The sequence below is a fragment of the Hordeum vulgare genome, chromosome 5H (genome assembly GCF_904849725.1).
Source record: "Hordeum vulgare subsp. vulgare chromosome 5H, MorexV3_pseudomolecules_assembly, whole genome shotgun sequence".
In the NCBI taxonomy this organism is placed as follows: domain Eukaryota; kingdom Viridiplantae; phylum Streptophyta; class Magnoliopsida; order Poales; family Poaceae; genus Hordeum; species Hordeum vulgare.
The window spans coordinates 552807589-552831313 of NC_058522.1; the positions used below are offsets into that span (position 1 = coordinate 552807589).

The 23725-nt window shown below is 46.2% G+C and overlaps 1 protein-coding gene across 1 annotated transcript; it reads right to left on the reverse strand.

Moving 5' to 3' along the window:
- Positions 1–738: 738 nt before the first annotated feature.
- On the reverse strand, positions 739–20815 carry LOC123397262 (protein NO VEIN). The gene is made up of 13 exons (XM_045091881.1): positions 20213–20815; positions 18856–19190; positions 18063–18687; positions 15845–15949; positions 14966–15143; positions 13012–14819; positions 12713–12925; positions 10250–12517; positions 10046–10158; positions 9421–9805; positions 8989–9306; positions 2815–3072; positions 739–2339 (listed from the first exon to the last, which is right to left on the reverse strand). Exons 1-13 carry the CDS (start codon positions 20813–20815, stop codon positions 1209–1211), a joined length of 8340 nt encoding a protein of 2779 aa, XP_044947816.1. The 3' UTR covers positions 739–1208.
- Between the last annotated feature and the right edge of the window lie 2910 nt (positions 20816–23725).

The following is a 23725-nucleotide window of genomic DNA, read 5'->3' on the forward strand; positions in this document are numbered from 1 at the left end:
GTCCGTCATTGCCTGTCATCCCAACCGTACATCAAAAATCCCTTTTTTGATGGAGGCTCCCCTCCCCTCCCCACTCCACCCTAACCCCCACCAAAGTTTCTTTGTTGATGTTGCATGTGCCGCCACGACGAGCAACATTGTTGACTATTCTAGCTCCATCTTGTCCTCAGCCACATCTATGTTGTCGTGCCAAGCCGCATCATCAACAACCCAATCTCGGTATTGTCATCGCTCGTTCTCTGCCACCGTCGCCACAGCCAACTACATCTTCTCCAACTCTGACTCGACCGGTCGTTGTTACATAAGCTTAATGGGCCAAGCCCGTCACTGTGGTAAGGTACGAGTAACTACGTTAAACGCAGTCCTCGACCGCACCTATGTTGCCGTGCCAGGCCGCATCATCAACAGCTCAATCTCAATATTGTCATTGGTCGGTCTTCAGCATCATCGCCACAGCCACCCTCAACTCGGCCGATCACCGCTGTAGTAGATACGTTAACCAGGCAGTTTGTGCTCAACCTCGGCAAAGTGATATTCTCGAAATAAATCGCTCAACCTCGACAAAGTGATATTCTCAAAATAAATCCACCGGCATGGGCTAGCATCCGGCCTGTAGGTTGGTTTGGTTCAACGCAGCAACCGAGTGATCAAGTGTCAACGTCATCGCATGAAGCTATTACTCGCCAGCATACTCATATGTTAATAGTGAAAAAACGTATACAAAACAGACAAGACATGGAATCAGCGATGTTTAACTTCTTTACTATTGCAATGGTGTTTCAATTCTTGACTATTGTTATGATCAAATACAGTTTCGTTGTAACCAATCAAACAAACCAACAGTTATGGTTATGTAGCCACTATTACAACCGTTTACAAGTCAGTGGAGCAGAGGCTCCAGGCACAGAGACGACGATGTCATGTGTAACACGGATCCAGAGACCCATCACCAAGATCATTGCCTCAGAAAGCAGAGACATCACTACATGCACACAGGGATCTGGAGCTGCCTCATAATCTCGCAACCTCGACTCATCTCATCTCATTCTCCACACAGAAGAGAGGCATCATGGACTGACAGGTCGGAGCAGCCAACTCAGCTTGTCTCTCCTATTAAGGGTTCAGCGGAGATGGAGATCTCAGTGATTACCGCCGACAAGTACCCGCAATCAGTTCAATCTCATGCAGATAGTCCGTCCATGCTTGCTTCACTGCCGGCGGGCCATCAACAGAGCAAGATGCAACATTTTCTTCTGACAAAGTTTGTGCGGGTTTTTCAACATTTTGATATTTGCCATCTTTTCGCCCGACACCATGACACGGGCGATGCTAAAATCGTCCCCTTTTTCCAATGCAAACTGCCATTCCCTTGCTGTAATGTAGAACCAGTCTTTGTTTGAAGTTGTGGTTGCCTTCACCTCGACATACTCTATCCGATTATCCCCACGGGTGATGATAATATCATAGGGCAGTCCGGTTTCGGTGTCTGCATTCACCCACCTGACATTCTGGGTCCCTAGCCGCTTAACAAAATGTTTGTATGCTACACCTTCACCAACCCTGCCAGTTCTTAGTAGCTGTGCTGCGCGGATCCTATCCCTGCGTTCTGAAGCATTGAGCATTTCGGTCTCAACAACCTCGCTAGGTGAACTGGTCCCCAAGTCCAAATAAGCAGGTGCACTCTCGGAGTTAATGGACATCAACATCTGAGGCTGGTCCAATGTTGCCACTGTGCTTTCTGTTTGTAAGTTGCTTTCTAGACTCGTATCCTCTTCTATAACCCAATCCTCATCGAGCTGAACAGGAAACCAATTATCTTCTGTGTTTGTCAGCTCAACATCATTCACCTCTGTATCTTGTAGGGATCCAGGAAACCAATTATCTTTTGTATTTGTGCACTCAACATCATTCACCTTTGTATCTTGCAGGGGTCCACGCTGACTCATGCGAGATGTTCTAAAATCAGGAGCTGTTCTCCAATTATTAGGTGGCCAGCTTGAAACAGTTCCATCTGACCTCTGATGTTTGTGAATATTGAGAACACAGGCAGATGAGCTTTCAACCGGTTTGGAATTAACATCTCGGTCGAGTACAAATTCTGGCACAAACGAGGAAGAAAAGGACCAAACTGCTTCCTCTTCAGGCAACGCAGGCACATTCTGATTATTAACGATAAAAGACTCAACCTGTTCTGCTGAGGTGCCAGATTCTGCCATGGTTTTGACCATGTGCAGAAAATTCGCAAAGTGCAGATCAGGGGATCCATCAAAGAAAACTCTAGAAATTTCCAGAAACAATGAATGGGAATCAGCTTCTTGCGTAGCATACAGAATATTTCCCTGAAAATAAATAACAGATCAAATCAAATGAACTTTAAAGCTCATGGCAGATGACATAACAGAGCAAGCCTTAATCATCAAGTGCGTCAAGCATTCAAGCAATGCCTCGGTCACATATATAGTTTTATGGGGCTTAATTTTGAATGAAGTCGACAAAATATAAGATGGTTGATACATAATGGCAGCACATTACATTTAATTTAACTATTTATCAGGTATAGTTAGCAACCAAAGTTGGAAAATGCCAGTTATAGCATTATTTGGATGCAGAAGTACATCAGTATATCCAGTGGCACATCACTATATTCTCCAATGGTGTTATAGGAGAGGGGCCTGAGAATAAACCATCTAACTAAGCAAACAATAGCATCATAATTACCTAACAAATATGCAGTTAATATTGGGGAACAAGAGATTTGCAAGGAGGTAATCACTCACACTAGTTACCATAAAGGCAGAACAGAAAGATACTAACCTGCAGAAGACAATGGCATTTGAATCTTTTCTTAGAAGAACTCTCATGTCCTTTAAGCATATACTTGTGGAACAACTTTTCAACAACAATAATTTGAAGATTGCTAAGCTTCATGATCTCATTTTGCTGAAAGTTGATATATGCATCTCTATGCATCTTATAGATGTAACGTTGCATATATGGTAACAGTCCACAAAGTAAAGTAGCCTTCTCCTTGTTGTCAGACGTACCATAGAATATTGCTTCACGATGCACAACCTATACAAAAGCAACAAAGGTGCATGAGAACGATACTTAAGATGGACAAAAGTTCAGGATATACTACTCCATAAGCCAAGGTTATGAAAAAAGAATCTAAACTTCATATGCAGCTGGTGCAGTTGCGGAATTGGTAAATAAAGTATATACTTAAAAATATGCCATGTCCAATATCAAGTATGTTACAATTTACAACATATAACCTTCAAATGCTGCTAGCCTGTTACCAGCAGATATGAGTGAAGTCATAATGTGACCCTTGCAGTCAATTTTGAAGACTGATGAGTACAGCGTAGTGTGCAGTGTGCAGCAGCATTTTGGTGCAAACTACATCCTGTATGTTCATTAAAAAAAAAATCGAGAAAACGCAAAAAGCCTTTGCGTTTCATTGCATTGAAAAGGGGGGGGGGGGGGAACATCCTCCTAAGAGGCCAGTACATCGGTGTTACAAGTGAATCAATGGACGTCCCAGGAGGATGGCAGGGTGACTCTAAGCCCTTTGGCTCCTGCCTTAGCCCAATTCCTGGACTCGTCCTTGATCGCAGCGTCTAGCTCGACTAAGGATGGGGTTACATGGTCGAATACACACGCATTTCTATGCTTCCAGATCATCCAAGGGACCAGGAGCGCTACGGAGGCCAACGCTTTGCGGAGCAGGGGGTAGCATCGCGAGCCCGCAGCCACCAGTCGTGGAGCGTGGCGTCCTGGTCAGGCACCGGAGACGGGAGACGCAGCCAGGACATGATGCCGTGCCAGGTCTGCCTCGCGAATGGGCATGCGAGCAGCAGGTGTTGCATGGATTCCGGCTCTTGATCACATAAGAGGCACCGAGGGGGTGAGTGAGGCCATGGCGGGCGAGGCGCTCCGCAGTCCAACAGGGGTCCTGGCTGGCGAGCCAGTGGAAGAATCTGACCTTCGGCGGGGCCCAGCTCTTCCATATCAGCTTCCAAGAGCGACAAGTGATAGATCCGTGGAAGGTGGCCTGGTAGCAGGACCTAGCTGTGTAGCTGCCGTTGGCCGTCCATTTCCAGATCAGCTTGTCTGGCTCATAGGAGAGGGTGGCGCGAGACACCAGCATCCAGAGTTGGAGGTACTGCCCAATCTCCTGGAGGCCAAGGGTGCCGCGGATGTCCCGCGCCCAAGCATTGCCGTGAACGCCATCCGCCACCGTCCGGGAATTCCTGCGACTCTTGGGGATGCACATGTACAGCGCGGGCGCGTGCTCGTGGATGGAGAGGCCGAGAAGCCATCGGTCCTCCCAGAAGAGCGTTGTGGTGCCATCCCCGAGCTGCATAGTGGTGGAGGCGTGGAAAAGGCCATGCTCCTCGGGGGTGAACTGCATGTCCAGGCCATGCCAAGCGCGACCAGTGTCCGTCCGCGAGAGCCATAACCATCTGAGCCGAAGGGCGAGCCCCGTGCGCTCGAGGTCTCGGACTCCCAGGCCACCAAACTCGATCGGACGGCATACCCGGCACCAGTTCACGTGGCAGTGTCCTCCGTGGGCTGCCTGGCGTCCTGCCCAGAGGAACCCGCGCTGAATCTTCTCGAGCTGCTTCAGGGTTTTTTTCGGGGGGGCGAGGGCGAGCATTTGGTGCGTGGGAATGGCGCTTAGCACCGATTTGACGAGCACCAGTCGCCCAGCTTTGTTCATGAGCCACACCTTCCACGTCGGGAGGCGGCTTGCCACCTTGTCGACGAGTGGTTGCATCTGGGCCGCGGAGAGGCGGCGTGTGGAGAGGGGGATGCCCAGGTATGAGATTGGCAGGTCCGCCGTCTGGCAACCCAGGGTCTCCAACACTGTGGCAGTCGTCGCGTCCCCATGCAGTGCCGTGGCAGAGCTCTTCCCGTAGTTCACGTGTAGGCCAGAGGCGGCACCAAAGACTCCTAGGATGCCCTTCACGGCCCTGACCTCGCTGGCCGTGGCGTGACAGAACAGCATCACATCATCAGCGTATAGCGAGATGGCCGACACCTCTCGACGGGGGTGGAGGCTCCGGAGGATGCCGGTCTGGAGCACTCATTGCATGAGGCGACTGAGGGTGTCGACGGTCAGGACGAATAGCTGCGGAGACGTCGAGTCACCTTGGCGCAGCCCGCGGCGGTGCCATATCAGGGGCCCAGGCACTCCGTTGAGAAGGACCCGGGTGCTGGCCGAGGAGAGCAGAATGGCCAACCACTCCCGGAACCTTGCTCCGAACCCATATTGGCGCAGGATCTCGAAGAGGAAGGGCCAAGATATGGAGTCGAAAGCCCGGGTGAGGTCGAGCTTGAGCATGATTCTCGGAGCTCCCAATTGGTGCAGCAGCCTTAGAGATTGCCGGACTAGGATGAAGTTGTCGTGGAGGGTGCGCCCGGCAATGAATGCATTCTGATATCGGCTCACCAGGGAATCAAGCTTCGGGGCTAAGCGCAAGGATAGCACCTTAGCGAAGAGCTTCGCCACGATATGTATCAAGCAGATCGGCCGATAGTCATTCAGCCTGTGGGCGTCGGCGCGCTTCGGCAGTAAGGTGAGCAGCGCTTGATTGAGCCTGTGGAATCCACGCCCTCGCAGAGCGTATAGCAGCTCGAAAACCTCAAGAATGTCGTGCTTGATGATGGTCCAGCAAGCGCGCAGGAACTCCGCGGTGAAGCCATCCGGTCCTGGCGCCTTGTGTGCGGGCATGCGCCTCACAGCCTCCCAAATCTCCTCTAGGCTGAAAGGCGCCTCGAGGCTCGTTAGGTCAGCAGGCTCAATGAGGTGCTCGAGGTCTAGCGTGTGTGCTCGGTCGGTCGCGGTGTCGAGCAGCCCGTCAAAGTGATCATATGCTGCCAGGGCCATCTCGTCGTGCTCTACTAAGGTCTGCCCATCCACAAGCAGGTTGTGCACACGGTTCTTCTGACGACGGTAGGTGCATTGCCGATGGAAGAAGCTCGTGTTCGCGTTGCCGTCCTTGAGCGAGGCGAGGCGGGCACGATGTCGGGCGATCGTGCGCTCAAGCGAGGCCAAGCCCAGGTAGGACATCTTGAGCTGCTTACGCAGCCAGTCTTCCGGGGGCGTGAGTGTGCGCGTCTCCATGGCCTGATCAAAGCGCAGGATGAGTTCGCGGGAGACGGCGAGCTTGTCCCTGATGTTGCCCGTGGATTTGGCGCTCCAGCTCATGAGGGCGCGGCCCGTGGCCTGCAAGCGCCCGACAAGCCGCCTGAAGGGGTCAGTGTCCGACACCGAGCTCCAGGTTGCAGCCACCGTGTCATGAAACCCGTCTAAGCGCATCCAGAACTCCTCAAAGTGGAAGCGCCGATGAGCCGTGGGCATGGGCGAGCAATCCAGGAGCAGGGGACAGTGGTCGGAGACGACGGATGCCAGGCAGCGAAGGTGGCACTCGCCATGGCCATCCTCCCAGTCCGCGGTGCAGAGCACTCTGTCAAGGCGCATGAGCATAGGAGGCGACTGCTCATTGGACCACGTGAAGCGGCGCCCGTTGAGGTACACCTCCTTAAGGGCGAGGTCGTTGATCACGCAGCGGAATCTGCCCATCATGCGATGGTTCACGTTGCCCGTGGTTTTGTCCGAGGCGTGGCATATCAAGTTAAAATCCGCGCACAACATCCATGGTCCTGGGCTGGTGGCGCGTGTGTCGCGCAGCTCCTGCAGGAACGCCAGTTTGTCCTGGTCACTCTGGGGTCCATAAACCGTGGTGAGCCACCAGGGGTTGCCACCGGGCACGCACACCTTCGCGGTCACTGCATGCTGTGTGAACTGGAGGTCGGAGATCGTGACGACCCTGGTGTTCCAAGCGAGAAGGATGCCGCCACGCGTGCCATCAGCCGGGAGATAGGTGGACCCATCAAATTCAGACCCCAACGTATCCAACACAACAGACGACGAGATCAAGGCCATCTTTGTTTCTTGGAGGCATACAATGGCCGCACGAGTGTTACAGAGCAGCGAGCGGATAGTGCAGCGCCGAGCGCGCGAGTTAAGGCCTCTAACATTCCATACAACGATTTTCAAGTCGTGATCCATGAGCATGGGGTCGACGGTAGAGGAGCGACGACGCTAGCGCACGCAGGCAGCAGCGTTTGGTGCAGCAGACAGGCATTCTGGGATCACCCTGTCCACGAGGGAGGCCATAGCCTGCGGCACGGGTAGCCGGATCGGTGCAGCGAACAGGTCGTCGTAGGCCTTCATCTCGGCCGCGGAGATGTGCTGGTTGATGTCGACTATGCCGAGGGTACGCAGAATCTGGACTTGGGCTCGCCTCTCGGTCCTGGGCGGCGTAGCAGTGACCGCAGGAGAAGCCGCAGATCGTCCTCGCCGGGGACTGAAGTTCAGAGGCGGCCGCGGGCGATGTTCATAATTTATTCGTTACATATTTTTGTCATGTTTGTATTTTCAATCATTACTCAAGATGTGAGATATGCACCGAAACAAATAACCAAAATACAAGATTTATGTTTCTGCAAACACAGCCAAGCACTGCTCCAGATGGATACTGAACATGGAGCATGAGCTTGCATCTAAGAGCATCTCCAACAGCGGCGCAAAAAGGCGCGCGCGCTAAACCTGCATTTTACCGCGCGCGGGACAGATTGGCGCGCTCCAGCGGCGGCGGGAAAACCGCGCGCGCGGGAACCGCTTGCGCGCGCGCGCGAAAAGGCGGTGCGTCCCGCGCGCCCATAAAAGGCAGCGCGCTGCCGCTTCCTCGCGCCATCGCCGCGCGCGTTCTCTCTCCCTCTGCCTCTCGCCCCGCCGCCCCAGCGCGTTCTCTCTCCCTCTGCCTCTCGCCCCGCTGCCCCAGCGCGCTCTCTCTTCCTCTGCCTCTCGCGCCGCCGCCGCCGCCGACGCGCCACCATGCCGCCGCGCCGCCGTTCTGCGTCGGGCTACCGCGGCGTCCGCCAGCGCCTGAACGGCGGGTTCTACGCCGAGATACGCTCCGGCGATCTCCGGCTGAGCCTCGGAACCTACGACACGGCGCACGAGGCCGCCCGCGCGTTCGACGCGGCGGCGTGGCGCCTAGGCAGGCCGCGCCTCCAAATGAATTTCCCGGACGTCCACACGCTCCAGCAGGCGTTAGACCTCGCCCCGCCGCCTCGTCTAAACTCCGCACAAGACCGTGCGGAGCACACTACGCTGCAGCGCCGCCTCCTCGTCGCCTAGGAGGACGAGCGGGTCATGGAGGAGTGGCGCCGGCGCCACCCGGAGGACGTCGCCTACGAGCAGGACCCGTAGGACGTCGCCTACGAGCAGGACTATTGGAAACGGCGCTGCAAGGAGGACACGCGCCGGCGCCGCGAGGAGCGGTTGGACAGGCGTCGTCGGAAGGCATTGGCTTGTGCGCAGGCCGACCTCGTCAATGCAGGCGGGAGGTCCTTCTTCACTGAAGAAGATGAGCGTTGGTTTGACATCTGGCTGTCAACCTCTGACGACACCAACGACGATGATGATGGTGCAGATGACTGGAGCGACTAGGATTAGTTTTTTTGTTTTCAAACTATCTAGCACCGAACTATCTATCTATGTTTTCGAACTACCTATCTAGTTGCAATATATGTAAAATAATTTTATATCATTTTTATTTTATGCAATCTACTGTAAAAAAATGTTGTGCGCGCGTTGCATTTTTGGGCACTGCTGGAACGGCGCGCGCGCGCTGCATTATAGCGCGGCTGTTGGAGCCAGCGCCTATCCCCGCGCTAAACCTGCCGAAGCGCGCGCGGCAAACGCCTTTTTTGGGCGCGACGCGTAGCGCGGCTGTTGGAGATGCTCTAAATTAGGCCAATAGCACATAGCAAACTTTACTAGTCTTCTAACCAATATTTACTTTGCACAACTTTGCAGCTAAATGAAGAATTACATACAACCTTTCCAGTGAAGACTTTGCTGAATGTAGGAAAGAAGTCAATAAAGATACCATAAAACAAGAAATACATTACCTTGGATAGCGCGGGGATACCTAGGCTTTTCATCAATGCAGCAACTCTTCCATACAGAATTTGCTTGTCCTCGGCAGAAAGTTCACCAAATTGTATGAAGTCGACATCAATACAGTTCCTAAAGTGTTGTTTCAACTCATCATCATCTGACCAGCAAACGAGGCCAAAAGATGGATGGAGAGAGACCCATTTATCAACCAGGGTTGGCAATATCATTGTCTCTAACTTCTGAAGAGAATCTTTCAAGTAAACTAGATCGTTCTTCTTGTCACTCACAGAATGGATATCAGTAGCCCATCTCACAAATACACGGAAGACCTATGTACAATGTGGAAACGGGAGATCATATTTTAAAGGCGTACAACCAGCAGTTGAGGCGGTGACAAATAAAAGACATTAACTTTAGGTACTCCATGCACAAAAGAAACTTACCTGATGGGCTACTTGTGAAGGCAGTGCAACATTAGATAGCCGTAAGAGCATTTCTACATAATCGGGTGTTGTTGGAACTTTTGGTACACCACATGCCTCAGTGAAGAATTCACAAAGGTTTGGATAGGTTGAACACAGCATCCTTCTTGGGAACATTCTATTTTTTACCAAAACAAATTCCTCTGTTGTTTCAGAACAACCTGTTGGGTCATGCCAATAGAGGTCTTTTGGGGGTAAAAATTTACCAAGGACAACCTCACTAGATCGAGCACGGAGTAATGGTGTAAATATAGATGAGCATGAGATAAACTCCCGTTTGACGTCAATCTTTGCATCAGCTGCACCTTCTGACATGAAGGTATAGAATTTGCGCATCTGGTCCACACTGAAAAAAGGGTAGGTCAGCCATTAGAAGTTACTTGACAAAAGAAAAATTTGCGGTAAATAAACAACATGGCAGTGGGGTTGATCTGTAAATGTTCATATTATTTCTTAAGCACATACCCACATTTTAAGCAACCACATGTGTAGATCAAAATGGAAACGTGGTAGTGTTTAGACTAGCAATATTTACGGTTGCTTCGCATCTAAACATGGAGATTAGCTTTATTTTTTTATGAAATACCTTGCACTGAACGGAACTTGTGATGCCATCCATAAGTTCAGGGTCATCAAAGCATCACTGTGGGATACATTTGTTTTGAATCCGATATCCTTCCTTAGTGACCTGCTGGATACCTGTTCCACAGAAATGAAGTTTCCAAGGTGAGTGGCCGTACGTGTTGGTAAGGATAAATAAAACACTTAGATAATAATAGAAACTACAAACCTGAGGTACAGCGTATGGGGCCACACCACCAAGCAGGGAACGCACGTTTTCACAATCATAAAACAAATCCATTGCATTATGAAGGTCATAATCCACAGTTGACGCTATCCATTTGAAGCTTCTGATACATTTCATAAAGGATGACTCAACTGCCTTGTTTTCATCACAACTGGTCCCGCTTGTGAGACACCAAGCTTTTGCACTATAATGATCATCCCAGAAACTGTCAAGAACCTCCAGAAGATATATGCAATTTTCTCGGCAATTTTTTGAAGAAAATGATGATAAAATGTTAGCTAGTTCTGGTGACTCCCAGTCATACACTGTACAGGATGTTCCAGGAACACCACCTTGCAGAATTCTTCCTGCTATCAAAGAGTCAACTTGGGATATGTTTTTCTCAACTTTCATTACATGCACAAAATCAGTCACACCCATCTCCTCAAAAAATTGCCTCCAACCTTTTAGCACAGATGGCAACAAATCTGAACCATGATTCATCAAGTAACCACTATCAAGTTCTATCCATCTGATTTCAACATTCTGAAGTAGCTTGCCTATGTCCACAGGATTTCCATATTCTTTACTAAAGTGAATTGGTTCATCAGCTGAGCACTTGTAGCCATGGTTTGTAAGTAAGATAGGTCTACTACGTAGTTCTAACATTATCTCTTCCTTCCCGAAATTACAGCTTGTACATGGAGACTGAAGATGAAGCATGATAAAACTCACATACTCTATCATCATCATCTTATCAGCCTTCTTAGCATCTTTACCATTTGGCAAGGACGCTAGGATGTGATTTTTGATAATTTCATGTCCAGACAACTTTCGCACCCCGATTTTCAGAAGAATATCCATCAGGTCATGTGTTCTCATTTCTTCTAGAAGGTATTTATTTTTACAAGGCACAGAGAAAAGCAACGGACTAACAAATCGAAGGTTACCATACAGAATTGGGAAATCCTTCATGCTACCTTTGCAGTCAGGTGTGGAACTGAAAATATCATGAGGCAACCATATAGGGCCATCTGCTACAGAGCTAAATGAACCATCTGAAAGCGGAATGCATGGTAATTTCCTGAGAACACATAAAAGATCACCTTCCAGACTTGTTGTCGAGGGAATATTTTGAGAAGAACGTGACAGCGCCAAATGAAGATTTACAAACCAAGCACATAACCATTCCATCCCCAGTGACTCAATGCAACCCTCACTTCGGCAAATTGATGATACCATATCAATAAAAACATTCGGTCCATGATCGTGAATACCTAGGGCCCTTGATAATGTATCAGGTATGATGATATCTTTTGACAGATAACCAAGACTGAGATGCTGATGAAGTAAGCCATCAGAGAACAGCATTTTAGTCTGTTCATCCCAACCCCTTAGTGTGTTGCATGGATAGACCCATTGCAAACTGGAACCCTCTAAAACCATGCACCTGTTCAGACGTAACTTGGAAAGGATTAAGTGAGGTAGCTTGCAAAAGAATCCATGAACTTCTCCTGCTAGAGGAACAAAACTCATGAAGGCTGTAACAGCCTTTCCAGGGCACCTCTGGAAGCAGGGAAGGGAACAAAAGGATTCTTGTGCGCTGACAAACAAAGAGGGAAATTCAGACAACAACCACTGATTCCATGCATTATCTGCATCCACTTCCTCTCTGGAAGAAGGTAAAACGAAATCCCCTTGAAGAATGAATTTAAGACCATAGTTCCTTAGAGGTAGAAAAGCAAACACAGGCTGTTGCTTCAAGTAAGGTTCATACTCTCCTTTCTCAGTCTCCTGCAAAGTAAATGCCAGAGCTATCTCTGTAGTGTGCACATCATGGCGTACAAGTGTTCCCTGTAACTTCTTACTGACTACCAACCAACTCATTATCTCATTCCCATGTGAGATCCTCACAATGCCATCACCAAGAGCCTTCCTTCTCATAACCAGCAGTGTGTCATTCAGCACATTCTTAAACTTGATACAATTTAGTCGGTGAAGGAACAGAAGCAGAGATGGGTGGAGATCTGAAAACATGGATGCAATGGAGCACATGCCAGCGCCATCCCTGAATTTAGATCTGAAGGGAAGTAAAATGCAAGTGTTCCAGAGTGAACAAGCGTCCTTGTCATCTTCAACAGATAACATTTTACTCAAAGAGCTGGTACTGTAGGGTGGAACTGCAGTTGGCAATACAAAACCAATCTGGCCTTCGGTAATGTCAAATTTCACATGGAAACCATTTGAATGGATCTCTGGAGCATCAGTTACCTGACATATTAGACAGAACAAAAATATAATTTTCCACATAACTCGAAATTTCTACAAGATGATGAAGTAGTAACAAAGCATCGAATGACTGATAAAAAAAAGAAATTCACGAAATCACAGATGGCAAAGCATGCAATAGTAAAATCATTATGGCTTTATGGTGGTAATAATTGAAAATAATTCCATTATACCTACCCGAAATACTGATTTAAATCCAATGCCCTTATTTCCAATATAACCCCTATTGGCTCCTTTCTTTGTTGAGTTACCAATATCACAAAGAGCTCTAATGTTCTCAGCAGAAAAGCCCCTCTCGTTGTTGAGAACAACAATACCATTATCCTGAAGAACGAATGCTAATGTGGGTTCAACATCCTCAAGATAAGTATTATCGTCAGCATTCTGTACCTGAATAGAGTACACAGATGTCAGCAAAAACTGATCTTCGTACCGAACAAGCAAAAAAAAAAACAAGTGCACAGAGTGAAACTTACCAGCTCAAGAAGTAGGTGAGAATCCTGAGAGTATAATTCTTGTGAAAGACAATGCAGTGCTCGGCCAAGTCGAGCATGCTGCTTCGTCAACAAACTATTCTCGGTGCAGCTTAGAGCCTGATCCAAACCAAACTCATCACGCCGTATAGTCTCAATAACTAGAGCTGCTTCCTCGAGATTCATTTCTCCCGCCACGGAAGATTGGTTTGTATGCAATGCAGTTTCTGCCTTGACTCCAACAGGATTTAACATGTTCTGGTTTTTATTATTATTCACAGAAAGGACTTCATCCTTTTCACCAGGAAATGATTTAGTACTGTCATTCACCATATCAACATCATGAGGAATAAGCATGTTAGATTTTTCAAGAGTAGGTCCTTCAGATGCAGCTGATGTATGCCCACAAGAAGAATTTGTTTCTGTCTTTGCACCAACTTCTTCAGCTAAACAGAATTCACGATAATCTTCGACCCACTCAGAAATTCCAAGTGACAACCCAACATCATGAAGCATGCAAAGCTGCCAAGTTTCTGTGGCTTCATGTAAGATGACTGAATAGCAATTTTTGGTAACTGTTCGAAGTCCGGATAATAGTATATCTGCTGCAAGACTCCGGAATTCAGAAGGCAGATGACCAAGACAATTAAGAAAAAATTTGGCAACAAAATGAACAGTGCTGTCAATGTTTGTTAAGATATCAGACATGACAGTTCTTGCAGAAGACAACTGAGAGCTTTCTTGAACATGGCCAACAAAATGGGGAGAGTTGTCATGCTGTTCAGCACTTAGACTATGGGATTCCCCAGTCACAAATGGTTTACCTTCAGAACTAGTGTTCATTGGGTCGTTGTTATTGTTCATTATGATACCTATTGCTCGTTGTGCATAACACTTCAGTAAGGAAATTGGAGTGTTCATAGAACCATTGTAAATGTGCAGCAATGAAAGCAGCTTCTCTGCCACTTGAAATGGTGAGCATCGAATGATGGCTTCTAAAAATTGGTCAACCGTGGCTGATGGATCTACTCTTATAAATCTACCATCTGTGGTCACGATGCAAGCTAGCTGTTGAACTGGACCTGCATTCAGCAGCCAGTGTATGAAGGAACCCAGTGAAGGAGCAAACAACATATCCCAATGTGACCAAAGAAGCAGATCTGACAACATTGGAGCCTTAAGTAAACAGTTAGTTGCTTCTCGTGAAGAAACTGTTTCAGAATAATAGGTTTGTTCAACAGAACTGTTCCTCTGCCCACCAACAGTATCATGCTCACCTGCAGACATTCCAGACCACCGTTTCTCCAACAGAGAGATAGAAAAAGTGACATTATTTGAGAGTGTGCTCCTTCTCTGTCTCTCTATAGAACAATTAAGTCCTTCCCCAGATTTGAATTGTGTAATATCAAAACTAATTGTCGGGAACTGCCTTTTGAGAAGCATAAGGAAACTATCCCCTGAAAAGTCACCATCTTCTAGCCAGTTAGCCTCTGCTTGGCAGAGTAGAACTTCAATTTGTTGCCGCAGTACAGAAACTTCCAGAGACGAAGAATCAGAGTTCCCCCGCTTCAGCAAACTACTCAACTTAGGGGGGAAGTGATCACCATGTTTTCCCAAAAACTCAAGGAAAGTCCCATGGCCAAGAGAAGTAAATTGATTGGCAGAAAATTGAGTAGCGGCCCATATTTCACAACCATGAAGTGTCTTCAGGAACATAAAATTTTCCCCTTTAAAAGCCCCAGCTCTAGACACTCCACTGTTGGACTCAAAATATTCAGTAATTCTCCTGATGACATCATCAGCTGGGACATCTGCATGAACAAACACAAATGATAAGGGGGTATTTCTTTGTGTCAAGTGGTGCAGCAGCTGTTAAAGGTTGGTTCCAGTTCCATATCACAGAATTTGATTGAGTGGAAACAACTGAGACAAGAGAGAGGGAGAGAGAGGAGATTACTGAGTCCAGGCTGATTGGCTCCTTCAACAATGCATTTAGTATTTTCTTTACTCGGGGGCTCAATTTCCATAACCTCTGTTGTGGTGTTACGAATAGGACTTGATGACAATTTGTTCTCACTAAAGACATTGATCGCATCATAAATACTGTCCAGCAGACCACAGGCCATAGATCTAACCTGCATATAGATGACACAGGACATTAAATATGATCACAAAATGCTACCAGAACTTTTCAGCAACAGATACAGAAAAATAAGGAAGAAATGCAAGCTGCCAATCAGGACACCAGCTATCCTCTGGAGAATGTATCCAGCACACCCAAGCTAGAAACATAAACTAACAGGAAAAAATCTGATTTTTTTAAGACATAGACAATACACATCTACAATGTCACAGAATGTGAAGTCCAAATTTGAAATACAGCTCAAAAAACAAAAACAAATTTAGCACTGATAGTGCTAGTGGGCCCAATTCGAAATAATTCATAAAATAATTTGCCTTATTAGTTTCTCGAGCTGTGGGTCAAATGAGTGATTTTTTGTGTCATGGTAAACACATGTTGTTCTCCATGCTGAATTATTTTCAGAATTCTTTTACGACTTTTAGCTTGTATTTTCACCTTGGGCGCACCCACCATAAGAATTGGTGCACCGGATGCATTCACACCTCATCATACAAGTACAAGCCACATATGCTACACCTGCAGATCTAATGGCTCACATCAGGAAATTTATGATACCGTGCCTAACTTATCCTAACTTTGAAGTGCATTCTATGTGTAGCAACTAAAAAGATTGAAGCCGTTTTGCAAACAACATATCTGGTTTAGTAGATCCACTTGTAATGTAAGAGTTAGTTGAAAAAGGAACCAACTCACTGCAACATTTAGGAAGCCAATGCCTGGGTATTGCGAGAAGAAATTTATCATTTTCTTCTTTTCTTCTGGTGTTTCTGTATAGTAATTTGCTACCAATTCCAAAACCTGCATCAATGAGAAGTGCAAAATACATTAGATTTGGAAATAGTAAAAGGCCCTACTGATACTGAAAACACCTACAATCTGCTGCACGTATTCTTCGAATTTTAGAGTTAAAATGAAACCTGATGACCATGGTGGTGCAGAAAACATCAAAAGAGTAAGAAAAATATCAGAAAAAAATGATAGAAACTAGGGAGTGGGGGGCTAACAAGTACTCCCTCCGTTCACAAATACAAGATGTTCTAACTTTTTCTGAATTGGATGTATATAGACATGTTTTAGTGTGTTTGTTTATGTATTTCAGTCCGTATGTAGTCCGTACTGAAATATCCAAAACATCTTAGATTTGTCAATGGAGGGAGTACAAGATTACAAATGCAAGCGCTTCTTATAGTTAAGTACAGATAGATGCAAAAAAGCGAAGCGATGGTGAGCCTGTTATATAGGCTGCTGGTCATAAAGATCGGTGCAATCCACGTATCTGGGGCTGTATTTCTGGTGTATTTGAGCTTTCCCATTTCTGTAAATTCATCTCTGACACAAAAGCTGACCACTCACATGGAACAATATTTCGCCTTCCATGGAATAATATTTCGCCTTCTAAATTCAACTTTTTATTTTAAACAGATGCATAATTAGTAGTGAGATTAGCATGCTTCCCGTTGATAGCATCCCCGGGGTCAGTACCTTTTTCTTCATTCATTTCATTGTCTGAATAGTTGTGAACTTGTGATTAAGGTTACAATTAACAACCCCAATGTTATTTCAAAGTTTCAATATCACACAGGAGATGTAAATTTTAATTCTAAAGACACTGATACATGATTATTAGCAGAAATTGGCACTAATCTAACATGAAATGCACTTGATTAAATTTGATTTGTCATGATTAATCAATAAATCATCACAATTTGCCAAATAAAATGCCTGGTCCATCCCAAGATGGCAGAAATTTGCACTAATCTAACATGAAATGCACTTGATTAAATTTGATTTGTCATTATTACTCAATAAATCATCACAATTTGCCAAATAAAATGCCTGGTCCATCCCAAGATGGCCTAAAATGGAAATTCATCACCAAATATTTTTGCACGATTCAGCACAGCATCATCACAGAATGTCTAGAAGAATTCTCAGATGCAATAACAGCTACTCCTTCCGTTCACAAATATTAAATGTTTTAGATATTTCAATATGACTACATACAGACTGAAATGAGTGAACAAATCAACAAACACACTAAAATGTGTCTATATACATCCGCTTCAGAAAAAAGTTAGAACATCTTATAGTATTTATGAATGGAGTGAGTAGCATATTGTAAAGGAAAAAATAGTTGCAGTCCATCCAGCAAAAATATATGCACTGCTTTTTAACACCAAAAGACTCATGATCTGACCAAGCACAAATAGAATTAACATGTGCCACCAAGATTTGAACACTAGGATAGAAACAGTTGGAAGAAAATATCGGTTCAATCTGTCTGACCAAGAGAGAAAAATCATGCATGTAAACCATCGACAGAGAGAGAAAAACACAAATAAAAACCAACAATCAGCAGGAAGACAAGACACAGTCTTGCAGGTTTCCATGGCATATATGGACATCCACCAATAATCCAAATACCAGGCTGGATCAAGCATGAGGAGGGATGGCCAGAGCCAAGCACAGTAAGGTGGGGATCTGGCTTTTCCCGAGCTGAGATGCGTCAGCATGGACCACGGCGACCCCAACCTTAGCGGGTATATTTGGCGGGGGTCTCCCCCACCCCAAATCTAGCTCTCGCCATCGAATCGCCGAAACCGCTGCAGCTGTGCCGCACTGTTTTTATCGATGGAGAAAAGAGGAACATGAGAGAAATCAGTGCCTCGGTGGAACGTTGGACCGCTTCCTTTAAATCGAGTAGACCCACATGCTATGTATTCTGTTGGTATCTATGTTCGTATTTGAAGCAAGAGAGAAAGCAGGCACAGATCACTATGCATATGCAGAGCCCAGATTCCGAGCTCAATGAGACTTGAGGGCTGAAAATCCACTCTGATAAATGTAACTATAGTTCACTACTATTCAGAGAAAAGGGATTTGACCATAAGTAAACAGCTAGCAAGCATACCTGTTGAACTGAATGTTCACGACATGCTTCTTTCCAGGTTGTTATGAATTTCTCCAGCTTACCTGTACTTAGGAAGCAATTAGGCAATACTACTTTATTTTTTATTTGAATCCGTTGCCGCTTATTGGGCTGTTTGCACAAAGAGCTAGGAGTCCCGTTTTCCTCATGTTTCCTTTTCTTTTTTGAATGGACATTTACTTCATTCACATTTCCCTTGCTGCTCGCTATAGCTGGCTTTTTACTCTGTTCTGATTTCAAACCAAGACGTTTAATTTCTTCTGCTGTCGAAGGATATGGGCAGCCACTGACACTTTTATCAACATCCTTTCTGTCAACAATATAACAGCTATCTTCGCTGTCACTCTCCTCCACGGCATCCTCCACGTCATCAACTTCATCACCGGCTGAATTAAAACGAATATGTTTATTGATGCCTGGTAATTGCTTTATACGGCTAGTTATATCATCGAACCTCTTGTCCAACTCCTGCTTCCCCGAATGAAAGTCTGTCTGTTTTGGTAGATCCTTCCCACAAGTGTTATCACGAGAACCACTGGTCTTGCCTAGATGTTTAATTGCAGCAACTTCATTTCTTCTGGCCTGTCGGAGGAAGGAAATGTGCAACCTACACAAAAAAATCAGAAAAATTATAATATTCTGGTGCAGAGTATGAGACAAAATAGTAGCAAGAAGGTTGAAGAAAGTCATTTATATCTCAAAGTACACACCAGTACCAACGTTGGAGCACACAAGGAAAGTGAACAAGTACGTGCTCAAAAGAGAAGGTACATACCCCAAACTCTGTACGCGCACACCGAGTTTCTCCTTCCCAGAGACTGACTTTTGTTCCGCGAGATAATCCAAGAAGCTTTCCGCTGTGACTTTCTCCTTAGAATTATCGAGAAACTTCTGCAGGCAACTGATAATCTCTTCGCTACTAAGCTTAGGCACCTTGGATAAATCAGCAGGTACAAAAAAATAATGTGCAACAAGTGGGTGCTGAAGAAAAGGCCCCAACCCCAGCTCTTCGAACTGACCAATACCCTCGTTTTTGCATATCTCAACCTCCAGGTCATGAATAGATACGATTTTTCTTGCTGCGACATAACAATGGATGAATGTGTTCACCTGACAAACAACAAACCAAGTCCATGTAAAGTAAAACAGCAGATAACCATGTGCAGTTCTCCGAAATATACTTAGTGATGATTTGACCATTAGAAAGAGCTCTGCAAGCTTTATGCTGTCGCAGAAAATGAGCGAAAAAGAAGCATTCCGGCATTTACTACAAAAATGAGCAAGCATTTAAGCAGCGCTGTCTAATGAGCAAAAAGAAGCATTCTCGCGCTTAATTTAACATGAGCAAAACATCAAAGTAGTCATATCTAATAGTTCACTACAGTTGATCAACAGGATGTTTAAGTTAAACCGTTCTAATATTCTTCAAGATTTTTTAGATAAATAATATCAGACATCACCATGCCTCAGTGCCTCTAATTATTTCCCAGGAATATTAAATGACACTAACTTTGATCATTTACCCAACGGTTCAATTATTGCAAGAAGAGACATAGTGAATTACAATACTATGCTACAAGGGAGCATATTAGTTAGGTTTCCTGTTTCTTGCTCTTGTGTTTCTAGATACTAGCAGAACAGAAGGTGCTGCGGAGTTTAGCACAGGTCAAATTATCTGACAGGATGAGAACATGTAACGAAATTAACAAAGCAGGCATGGAAGCGTGCACAAGCCTGGGTGCGGTGCACTGTGCGAACATACTCACAACTTCACCAAACACAGGGCAAACAATCTCAGCGCCACGTGTGTTTACGAATGAAATCAGAACAGAGTACTGCACAATATCCGGCATGCGACGAAGACCTATACAAGCATACCAAAGCTAAAAAAGCAGGGCATAGAGCACACGTCAGCGCCGCCCCCTGTCAGTTTACCAACACATGGCAGCTTAATTATGAACTGGAGCGCAGAAGAAGCAGAGTTTGCAGGGTTAACGACGTTTTTATCAACGAACCCAGCTTGAGTGATTGCAGATGAAATAACTGTAAATTCAAAACAGAGCATGTACGAGGCTTGCGAGGTCACATGGTCGCGTACAGTGCGAGCTACGGGGGTCTCAGCCGATACTGACCTTGCCCTCGATACCGAAGAGCTCGCGCAGGAGGGGCACGTCGTGGAGCTGGACGCCGAGGGACCCCCACGAGTCCGCCTTGAGCGCCACGAGCGCCGCCTGGGCCACCTTCCACCCGGTGACGCCCTGGCCCGCATGCGTGAGCTCGTCCCGCGCCTTCGTCGCCGCCGCCTGCGCCCTCTCGAGCGCCGCGGGGTTGCGCGGCGGGGCCGGCTGCTGCTGCTGCTGGGGCGGGGCCGACGCGGGCGATGGGGCGCGGGGAGCCTGGGGCGACGGGTTGGGCGGGCGTTGCTGGGCGTTGGGGGTGGCAGGGCTCTGGGCGAAGGGGAGAGGCGGCTGCTGGTACTGCTGCTGCTGATGCTGGTATTGCTGCTGGTGGTGGAAAGCCGCGGCGAGGGCGGCCTGGTTCTGGAGGAGGAGGTGGGGGAGCATGAGGTTGAAGGGGTCCTGCGGGAACTGGGAGTTTGGGGCGAAGGGGTAGGGGTTCATCCCCGCGGCGGCGGAGTCGGAGGCCGAGGCGGCGCCATGCCACGCGGCGGCGAAGGCGGCGGCGCGCGGGTCGTAGCCGTGCGGCGGCATCTGGGGGTTGCCGCGGCCCCTCATCGGGGAGGCGGCGGCGCGGCTAGGGTGGGCTGGGAGGGGGAGGCGGAGGCGGAGGCGGCGCGGGTGGCGTGAGGTGGAAGAAGGGGAAAGAGGAGGAGGTGTGGCCTCCGCGGACACGCGCGCTAGGGCGGCTTGGGCTCGCGGGATTTTATGCTCGTTTACACTTTACACCTCCGCGTTACTGCGTTGCGGGCTTATCGGGGGTTGGGCCGATCACAAAATTGGGCCTCCGTCTTAATGGCTTCCGACAATACACAAAAAAGATATTTTATTTTTATTTTTATTTTAATGAAATCTCTAGTTAAGGGCATGTTTGGGACTGCTCCACTCCTAGAAATTTGGGTTCGCTCTAGAAAATGCAAGTCAAGCGGGATAGCTCCACAATATGCCGTTTCAAAAAAAAAAACTAGAATCTAAGGTGTAACTTTATGTTCTTCACTTTTTTGTGAAGCTCTTTAGGAAGTGTTTTAAAAAAATGTAGAAGTTGAAGTTGGAAGGAAATTACCCATAACTGCCATCAATAATTGGATGCCCCTTCGTTTATCTTCACTCATCCAATTAGATAGATCCTTTCCATCAAATTTCTAATTCTTAAAGGTGGAGCTAGATGAAAGCCAAACACTCTCTTTGAAAGGGTTACAACTTCTGTATGAAACCGCTCGAGAGTAAATTTGGTGGAGCAAAACTAATTTTGACAAAGTAAAGCAGTCCCGAACATGCCCTAAGGATGCCTTGCAAAGGCCACTTCTCATCTTCTCGTGTGCTCATAAGTGGGTGTCACTGCATGTGTGCAATATGGGAGGTTTCTTTTTTAATAGATTCATTTATTCAAAATGTTTATCTCTTAAATTGTGTATTCAAATACCAAACCGTTTTTACTATTTAATTTCTTGTTTCAAGATATTGGAAACTAGGTCACATGTTAATAGGTTTTCATTGAACTTTTATTAACAAAAGACTAGAATTGAGGGGGAAAGGGAAAACGAAAAACACGAATACTAAAAAAACTGGGAAACAGGCAACCAGAAAGAAAGTGATGTACAAAAGCACGATTGTGGGTTTTCTTTTTCTTTTTTTTTAAGCGTGTTTTCCCTTTTTCTTAGGGAAGCACAGGTTATGCATCTCGTCTTCTCGTGGAAGCAAATATGTATTTCTCATAAACGCACATACTCTTTTCTCGTGAAGGCATAAGTTATGCTTTTTGTGGAAGAAATCTATATTTTCATGAGAAACACAAATATGTTTCTCATGGAAGTACAAGTTTGTTTATTTGTTGACGAAGAACATATGTTATTAAAAACAAAGTTTTTTTCTACAGCAAGACAAGGCAAAAAAAACTAAAACCTGAAAATGCATACATGAAATAAAAAAAAAAATAAAGAGGGAGCGTTCAACACATGGCGTCGGCTGGACGCATCACTTGGCGCGTTCCTGAGGCCAAAATATATCTTCTATATCTAATAGGTGGCTACGTTGACTATTTTTAAGCACATGAAACTATGATGGTGTTGTTATATACACCCAAGCCTAGGCAAATGCGGCCACAACTTCCTTACATGTTGCCGCGTGGGTCATCTTCCACGTCCAACGGCCTCGTCGACAACAAAAGGAGTAGGGACCCAAATATTTAGTTTTTTTTCTTAGTTTTTTGTTTCACTCAAACGTTAATGAGGTGGTGGCGGTAATGGTGTATTGGAATAAGGTCTTTTCGGCTCCCTCCTACCTCAAGGACGCTTGATCCAGTGTCGACGATAGGCTTGTAATAGGTTGTATTCCCATATATGTTGGTTACCTTCATATCTTGACAAATGATGCACCTTTCAAGGAGAGCTATTGGTTGACTTCTAATTGTAAGACTGTGTTGTGTGCCATAATTCTTCAATCGATGTTGCTTCGGTGATTTTAAAATCTCCTTCCAAATGGCAAGTGGTTATTTTTGGTCTTTAAAGACCGGTATGACTATTGCAATGTTCTCAAGGTCATTGAACATTGCAGACTCTTATGTTCACATGATATGCATTGAGTGCATGACAAAGAAAACAACTCAAGTAAGAGAGCATCTATGTGTTAGGTGACTGAGTTTTTTTCAGTTTCAATCGATAGACTCTAGTCGTTCGATTCAATCCAATGACTGCCTGACATTAATCTTCCATCAACTATTTCTCTCCCCCCACTTCGCTACACAATCTCGACGGCATGTTCCCCTTAGCACCCCTGCCTCTCTTGCCACTGACATCGCGGTTAGCCACAACATCCCCATATCAAGCTCGACTGCCAACTAATCTGAGCCGCGGTTAGAACAAAAGTCCCTCATTTGCACGTTTGATTCCTCGTCCCAATCTCCGACGTGGTTCTAGCTTAGTCTCTTCGTTGACATGTGGTGGCCCGTGTCGCATCCCTATGGCCTCAAAACTTCTCACCGCATCTCCTCAAAACTCGACCGATCCAAGAAATAATCTCAGTTGCCTAAGGAACAAAGGATCAAAAACATTAGTAATGTCACTATGTCTAGCTCTCCAGGTTGGCTGACTTGATGTGGCTAAGAGCAACTCTAGCTAAGTCACCATATTTGTAGCTGCATATTGCATATGGAGCACGATCCATAATATTTTGAAAGATGGCTAGGCGACGTGCAAGTTCAGAGTCACCATGTCTTAGCCTTCATAATATTTTTTTCGTTATCTTCATTCAACCACTTTGGTTGCATAAAAAAATCATGTCTTTTCTAAAGTAGTTATGCATCTAATTTTTAACAAGTTGCGTGAACAAAAACAGTAGAGTTAAATCGACACACACAAATCACATGTTGTTGGGGTGTGCACCGCCCCCTAATCTGGCGTGCTCACCAGCCCCATCTCCTTTGGCATGTGCAATTTTGTATCGTCTCGTGCTCGTGCAGATGCCCTTTCT

Excerpts from the sequence above, each read along its gene's own strand:
- LOC123397262 (XM_045091881.1), bottom strand. The coding sequence starts at position 20,815 with ATGAGGGGCCGCGGCAACCCCCAGATGCCGCCGCACGGCTACGACCCG. Across the intron at positions 14,820-14,965 it reads AGCCAATCAGCCTGGACTCA|ATGTCCCAGCTGATGATGTC; the intron begins GTAATCTCCTCT and ends TTGTTCATGCAG. Across the intron at positions 12,926-13,011 it reads CTCACCTACTTCTTGAGCTG|GTACAGAATGCTGACGATAA; the intron begins GTAAGTTTCACT and ends TACTCTATTCAG.